The sequence below is a fragment of the Caretta caretta genome, chromosome 2 (assembly GCF_965140235.1).
Source record: "Caretta caretta isolate rCarCar2 chromosome 2, rCarCar1.hap1, whole genome shotgun sequence".
Taxonomy (NCBI): domain Eukaryota; kingdom Metazoa; phylum Chordata; order Testudines; family Cheloniidae; genus Caretta; species Caretta caretta.
The window spans coordinates 36961946-36969827 of record NC_134207.1 but is presented as its reverse complement, the minus strand read 5'-3'; the positions used below and the strand labels follow the sequence as shown (position 1 = coordinate 36969827).

General features: G+C 46.4%; 1 protein-coding gene across 3 annotated transcripts in view; it reads left to right on the top strand.

Moving 5' to 3' along the window:
* Nucleotides 1-808: 808 nt before the first annotated feature.
* FZD6 (frizzled class receptor 6) overlaps nucleotides 809-7882 on the top strand; it is a 48345-nt gene continuing 41271 nt past the window's right edge. The window contains exons 1-2 of one of the 3 annotated variants that reach the window (XM_075125019.1): nucleotides 809-928; nucleotides 1983-2367. In XM_075125019.1, coding sequence (XP_074981120.1) covers nucleotides 2188-2367 — 180 coding nt within the window. In that variant the 5' untranslated portion in view covers nucleotides 809-928; nucleotides 1983-2187. The other 2 variants (XM_048841417.2, XM_048841418.2) reach the window with 2 other exon arrangements.

The following is a 7882-nucleotide window of genomic DNA, read 5'->3' as shown; positions in this document are numbered from 1 at the left end:
CCAGACAGCAAGTATAAAAAATCAGGACAGGAGATGGGGGGTAATAGGTGCCTATATAAGACAAAACCCCAAATATTGGGACTGTCCCTATAAAATCGGGACATCTGGTCATCCTATAAGCACCTTTCCTTTTTCTGTTATCAGCATCACACTCCACTTTGTAATGATCTTCTTTCAGGCCCTCTATTTGATGTCTCAATGCACTTTCAGTACGCAAACGAAGCAAGCTTCACAAGACATCTGTAATGTATTTTTATCCCCAGTTTACAAATGCAACAAGTGGTTATGTGATTTGCCCAAAGCCATGCAACGGGTCAGTGGCACATGAGGATATGGAACCCAGGACTCCTGATTTCCAATATTAGGGTTTATTGCCACGAGAAACTTGCATTGGTATAATTTACAGTGGGCAGTTAAACCCGTGCAAAAGATTACGGACATTCTTAGTTCAGTTAAAGTGTGGCTCATTTCTGGGTAGCCTAGGGGCAGGTTTAACAGAACTACAGGGCAGGAAGCCATCCTCACACCCAATTGCGGTGTTCACACGGGAGCTTGCACTGGTTCAACTATTATAGGTTTAAAATCCGATTTAAATTATCCCTCTGCATCGCTGGTTCCCAGGTAGCAAGGCCCAGTACTGCCCCGCAATGGGGATGGGCCTGGGCCGGGCCGGCGGGGACAGACAGCGGCTCGCGATGGGCGGGCGGGCCGCCTCGCGGCTGGCTATGCGTGCCACGTGGCCGTGCGGGCACCGCCCCCTCACGCTCCTGCCCGCCGGCTTTCAAATATCGCGGGATTCTGCGGCCAGGTGAGGAGACGTTACGTCCTGTTGGTGCTTCGCAGGAATCGCAGCCGGAGCGGCGCGGCCATTGGAGGGGGAGGAGTCGCTGCCGCTGCCACCGCCACCCCCCCCCCCCCCGCGGCTGAGGTGAAGACCGGGCTTCTGCGCCCTCAAGGGCTGAGCCGCCCCGCCGGTTTTCTCCCGGGGCGGGGGGTGGCTGCGCTGCCGCGGGGGGGGGGGACTTCCGCCCGTGCCGCTGCACGTACTGGGGAGAGTGGCCCCTTCCCCGCAACGCTGCGTCAGGGCTCCCGAGCGGCGGGGCCCGGGGGAGGCCGCCTGAGGGGCCCGGGGTCCCCGGACGGCTTGGGGGCAGGGTGCGTTGTGCCTTGTCCCTGGGCGGAGCCGTGTCCACGCTGGCTGGGGCAGCCTGGAGCGGGGCCATGGAGCGAGTTCCGTGGTCCCGCCCCAGGCGCCGCTTCCCAGGGAGGGGCTGGAAACCAGGCCCCGGCACGGGGCGGAGGCCGCAGCTCCGGGGCAAGGCGGTAGCTGAGCGGTGTCCAAGCGAACCGATCGCGGGGGTTACGCTCAGCCAGTCCCGGCACGGGAGCGCGGAGCGGTGTGAGTGGAGAGCCCGCGCCGGGTCGCCTGTCTGCTGTACGTATTCCCCGCTGTAACCTCAGCGGCTGCGTGGTGGTGGGGGAAATTGATTTCTTGTCTGGAAAGTCCCCTTGCTTGCTTAGAGCCATTGGACAGGTACCAGGTGTGATGGAAGGTTAAATTGTCGCTTGACCTCCCCACTCCGCTAGCGTTGGTGGCTCTTGACTTCAGATAAAGCAAACCTGACCCATTGTGAAAGATTAAAAAAACTGGGTGTGCTTAGTGTTGACAAAAGAAGAGGAGGCAAACACTTGTTGTCAGGGATGATCTAGGTTGATTTTTGTCCTGCGACAGCATAGGGGCTGGACTTGATGACTTCTTGAGGTCTCCCTTCTAGTCCTACATTTCTGTGATTCTGGGGAGTTACTCTTCATTCTCACCAGTGTCAAGTGAGAGGAGAATGAGGCCTGGGAAAAGTTGTCTTTTCATTTTACAGATTTATAGAAACCTGCTTTCTCTGCTGGAAAGTCTACTGTTTCATGTTATTTACTGGCTTTTGTACAGATAACTACCACTGAGCTGCGATGTCTTTTTGTTTTTACAGTTCACAAATAAGGAGAAAAAGATTTTTCAAGGAATCAAGATTGTACAGATTGGGAAAGTCCCATGAGAAGCAAGGAGCTTGATCAGCTTTTCACTGCTCTTTGTCCATCTTCTTCTGGAAGAAAAGATGAAGATTGACTTCATATGAAAAAATCTCTGTAACCACTGAACAAAATTATGTGCTAAAATCAGAAATCTTGACAAAAATGGGAATACTTGTGTTTTTTGTGATTTACAGTCTAATCTTAACCCTGATACAAGGGCACAGTCTGTTCACCTGTGAACCAATTACTGTTTCCAGGTGTACAGGACTGACATACAATATGACATTTTTTCCAAATGTGATGGGACATTATGACCAGGACACTGCTGCTGTCCAAATGGAGGTGAGTTGCCCCTCCCTGTTTTGTATTATTTGTTGCATTCAAGTAATATAACTGGGAACAATTGGAAAGGAATTATTTATAAACAGATAAATCTTTCTGCCATCCTGTAATACTTGGAAGGGAAGGTAGGTAATAGAAACAACTAGCTGCCCATTTGAACACCGAGGAAGTGCTTCTCCATCCTGTTGCAGCCTCCTGGATGTGCAGATAAGGTGTATGACAGTTGTATGCTGTCCTATGCAGACCCTTGCAAGCCAATAGCACACATTACTGTGGCTATTCTCAAAAAGAAAAGGAGTTCTTGTGGCACCTTGGAGACTAACCAATTTATTTGAGCATGAGCTTTCGTGAGCTACAGCTCACTTCATCAGATGTATCTGATGAAGTGAGCTGTAGCTCACGAAAGCTCATGCTCAAATAAATTGGTTAGTCTCTAAGGTGCCACAAGAACTCCTTTTCTTTTTGCGAATACAGACTAACACGGCTGTTCCTCTGAAACCTGTGGCTATTCTGGGCCTCTCTAGGTTGCAGAGCCAGGATTTAGAGCAACTCCCTGAAATGCCTAAATTATGTCCAGTGGCAAGTAGAACCTTGATCAGGCCAGAATCCAAAGTGTATAAAAGTAGCTTAAAGTTGCCTTTCCCACCCCTACCGAGATGCTTTGTTGTGTGCTGTGCATCGAGGAGACTGAGCACATAGTCTCATCCCTACTTCCCATTCTTTGTTTCCTGAGGTCTCCTGACTGAACTTTTTAAAAAGAAAACTGCATCTGTTTTGAAAGTTGACAAGAAAAGAAGCACTTCGTACACCCAAATAAATTGTTTCTGAAAATCTGTAATACACTTAGTTTTTTCTGGAAGCTTGCCATCTGCAGAAAAACCTTGTTAGTTGTTATAGTGGTAGGAAAGCCCTCTTGTTGAGAGACTTGTAAAACAAGTTTCAAAGCCATTTTTAAATGGGAGGGAAAATACAGGGCTTGAACTACTTAGCAGACATGTACTTGCCAGAGGCTAATGCAAAAGATGGAAGTGGCAGAGGGGCACAAGGAAAAACTTGAATGCTTTTATCAGGGGCTGAGGACCCAATAATGATGCTACCAGCAGGCTGATCGAGGGATTGAGTAACTAAAGCAATAAGATGGGAAGAAAAAGCTCTTTTGTTTTTCCAGTACATTTGAGACCATGACCATCCTCTAGTCCGTTTCACTGCTATGTTGAACCCCTTGTCAGTTCCACTGCTGCCCAGTCATGCCAGTTACTTACTGGTGCTAGGCACTGGAGCTTTTCGCGGGATGAAGACACAATAATGGATGCTGGAAGAAGGGTAGAGCAGCAGAGCCCCAGTCCCTCAACAGCTGCCAGTAGGTCTATGTGGCAGCTGTGAAACTGACCAGAGTTGTTTAAGGTTGATTCTGCTGCTGCTTGGGACAGCTTTGTCTAGTGGCAGGGGCCCTGGAGTTGAGAATAAGTTAATGCTTGGATGGTTATCGTTGCAACCATAAGAGGTAGAAACAATTTGTTTTAAATTAAAGCTTAAGTTCTGCAGGAACTTGTCTTCGTCCTTACAATCACCACTTGCCATGAAAATAATCCTTATCATTGTGCATAGCTATTTGGATTTTTCAAGACCCAGAAAGCAGGAATGTTTAAGGCACTGGGTCTAAATCAGGGTGATTCAGGGTCTAATCCTGACTTTGCCATAGACTTGAGTGACCTTGGATAAATTTGTGCGTGGAGGGGGCCCTCTGTATGCAGCTGTCCCCAGCTTTGTGTGCAGAAGGGGGGTCTGGTCTCCTTTGTTGGCACCATATTCTTTTGTCTCATTGCTTTTGACCTTGTGGAGGCCTCCGCACAGGGTCCCGCTTGAGAATAATGGATGGAGACTTGGCAGGCCACTAGGGAGGAGTGGGGTGGTCCAAGGGTGCATATCATCCTCTCTCTGGTTTTGTGAAAAATCTGTGGTACAGATGATAGAGCCACAGGCTATATTACTGTATCTATATAGCCCACCTTGACTTTTCCATGGCCATCTACGGGGGAGAGGAAGTTTCTTGTATAGCTTCACTGGAGCCAGGGAGATGTGCTGGGGGGGAGGGGCAAAGCTAATGCTGAGGCACAGGGCCTGTGCACCGGTGGCTCTACCTTTCCCCTTTGTCTTATGCTCTCCTTTGACAGGGTGATTTGGGGTATTGGTGGTATTCTTTCTTCAGACTTCTCTCCCAAAAGAGAAGATCTGAGGTTGCTCTGCCTCAGTTCACCATCTGTAAATGGAGATGCCACTTCCCTGCTTTGCAACAAAGTTGTATGGCTAAGTTTATTAATATATGTGAGGAGTTTCTATACTGTGACGGGTGACATAGCAAAGCCTATTAATAAATTGATACAGAATTGGGCCCTAAAGATTCCCTGCTTTCTTAAATTACTGTGAAAACAGACTAAACTGAATATTGACTTAATACAGCTTTGAAACTTTACTATGCAGAAGAAAATGCTGCTTTCCTTTTTTTAGTAGTTTAACACAGTACTTTACTGTATTGGGGGGTGGGTGTGGGTTTGGTGACTGTGCTGCTGCCTGATTGTGTACTTTGGTTACAAATGAGGGGTGTGACTGACAGGTCAGTTCATAACACTGGTGTTTGTAACTCTGAGGGCTTCCAGCGGAGGGCAGTGAAAATTATTAGGGAGTGGAGCACATGACTTATGAGGAGAAGCTGAGGGAACTGGGGTTGTTTAGTCTGCAGAAGAGAAGAATGAGGGGGGATTTGATAGTTGCTTTCAACTACCTGAAAGGGAGTTCCAAAGAGGACGGATCTAGACTGTTCTCAGGGGTAGCAGATGACAGAACAAGGAGTAATGGTCTCAAGTTGCAGTGGGGGAGGTTTGTTGAAACAAATGAAGTTGCTTCAGCTCAGACTCAGTGGAGAAAATAATAAAACGTTTTTGTAAGAATGTTCTATACTGTGGTATTATAGCTATGTTGGTCCCAGGATATTAGAGAATCAAGGCAGGTAAGGTAATGGACCAACTGCTGTTGAAAGACAAGCTTTCTAGCTTACACAGAGCTCCTTTTCTGCGTCTGGGAATTGTATTTAGCTGGGACTCTGAGTACAACATGGAACAAAAGGCTTCAGAGGTGATCCTAGCAATTATAGGCCAGTAAGCCTAATGTCAGTACTGAGCAAACTAGCTGAAACTATACTAAAGAACAAAATTGTGAGACACATAGATGAACGTGATTTTTGTGGAAGAGTCTACGTGGTTTTTGTAAAGGGAAATGATGCCTCACGCATCTAATAGAATTCTTTGAGGGGGAGCCAACAAGAATGTGGACATGGATGATCCAGTGGATATAGTGTACTTAAATTTTCAGAAAGCCTTCCTCGCCAAAGGTTCTTAAGCAAAGTAAGCTGTCATACAATAAGAGGGAAGGGATGGTCCTCTTCTGGATCAGTAACTGGTTGAGCCACAGGAAACAAAGGAATAAATGGTCCATTCTCAGAATGGAGAGAAGTAAATAGTGTGGCCCGCAGGGGTCTGTGCTGGGACCAGTACTGTTCAACGTACTCAATCTGGAAAAAGCAGTGAACAGTGAGGTGGCAAAATCTGCAGATGACACAAAACTACTCACGATAGTTATATCCACTGCAGACCATGAAGAGTTAAAGGGATCTCACAAAACTGGGTGAGTGGGCAACAAAGTGGCAGATTAAATTCAATGTTTATATATGCATTACATTGCATTCATCAAATGATGGGGGTCTAAATTAGCTGTTATCACTCAAAGATCTTGGAGTCTATGTGGATAGTTCTCTGAAAAATCCACTCAATTTGCAGTGGCAGTCAAAGAAGCTAACAGTGTTGGGAATCATTAAGAAAGGGGTAGATAGTAAAGCTAGGATTTAGTCACTGGTATTTTTAGTAAAAGTCATGGACAGGTCATGGGCAACCAACAAAAATTCATAGCTCATGGCCTGTCCATGACTTTTAGTAAAAATACCTGTGATTAAAATCTTGGAGGGGGTGCTGGAAGGTGGGGGGTGGGCGGGTTGTTGGGAGGGGCAAAGGGACATTGCTGTTTGGGGTAGTGGGGGTGGCACTGGGGGCCAGTGGCACCAGCGGCAGTTGTGGCTGTCGCGGGGGCCACTGACCAGCTGGCCCTGGAGCCATCTGCTAGGGTGGTCCTTGAGTCAGCCACACTGGCCCCTGGAGAAGTCACAAAGGTCGTGGAAAGTCACAGTATCCGTGACTTCTGTGACAGACATGGCGTCTTAATATTAAAAGACAAATTATCATATTGCCTCTATAAATTCATGGTACACCACCTCTTTAATACTGCGTGCAGATCTGGTCACCCCTCTCAAAAAAGATATATTGAAATTAGAAAAGGGCAACAAAAATGATTGGGGGTATGGAACAGCTTCCATATGGGGAGAGATTAATAAGACTAGGACTTTTCAGCTTAGAAAAGAGATGACTAAGGGAGGATATGATAGAGATCTATAAAATAATGACTGGTGTAGAGAAAGTAAATAAGGATGTGTTAGTTACTCATAACACAAGAACCAGGGGTCACCAATTAAATTAATAGGCAGCAGGTTTAAAACAAAAGGAAGGACAGCCAACCTGTGGAGCTCTTTGTCACAGGATGTTGTGAAGGCCAAGCCTATAACAGGGTTCAAAAGAACTAGATAAATGGATAGGATAAATGGAGGATAGGTCCATCAATGGCTATTAGCCAGGATGGGCAGTGATGATGTCCCTAGCTTCTGTTTGCGAGAAGCTGGGAATGGGCAACGGGTTGGATCACTTGATGATTACCTGTTCTGTTCATTCTCTCGGATGTATCTGGCATTGGTTACTGTCAGAAGACAGGATACTGGGCTAGGTGGATCTTTGTTCTGACAGAGTATGGCCGTTATGACTTGTCAGTATCAGGGAAATTGTCCATAATAGCAATAGCAGAATACATTATACAGCCAGAGTAAACTATTATAAAGATGGAATAAACTACTCTACTCCAGCTGTAATGGTCAAGTTCCTTGTCTAGACAAGCCCTATATCTTCAGTTTCCCCAGGTCACCTGATTGTGCAGGTTATTGCCAGTAATTTTTCAGCCTTCGTAGTATGCACATCCTCAAGATATCTATAAACTTTATTTCTAGTCTGTTTGTTGGTAAGTTGAGATACATGTAAATCAGTCCTTCCTACTGATCCGTCACTTTTGTTTTTCTTTGAACTCCCTTTTGTTTGTCAATGTCTGTGTGCTGATAGTGTGAAATTGTGAGCATTACTTCTAGAGAGAGGTGGGTGAGGTAATATCTTTTGTTGGACCAACTTCTGTTGATGTGAGAGACAAGCTTTCCATCATACACAGAGCTTTTCTTCGGGTGTGGGAAATTTACTCAGTGCCACAGCTAAATAAAAGATGGAACAGATTGTTTAGAACAAGTAAACACATTTCAAAAGACCATTCAGGGGGAAGTGGGCTGCATTCCCCCCCTCCCCATGATTTGAAA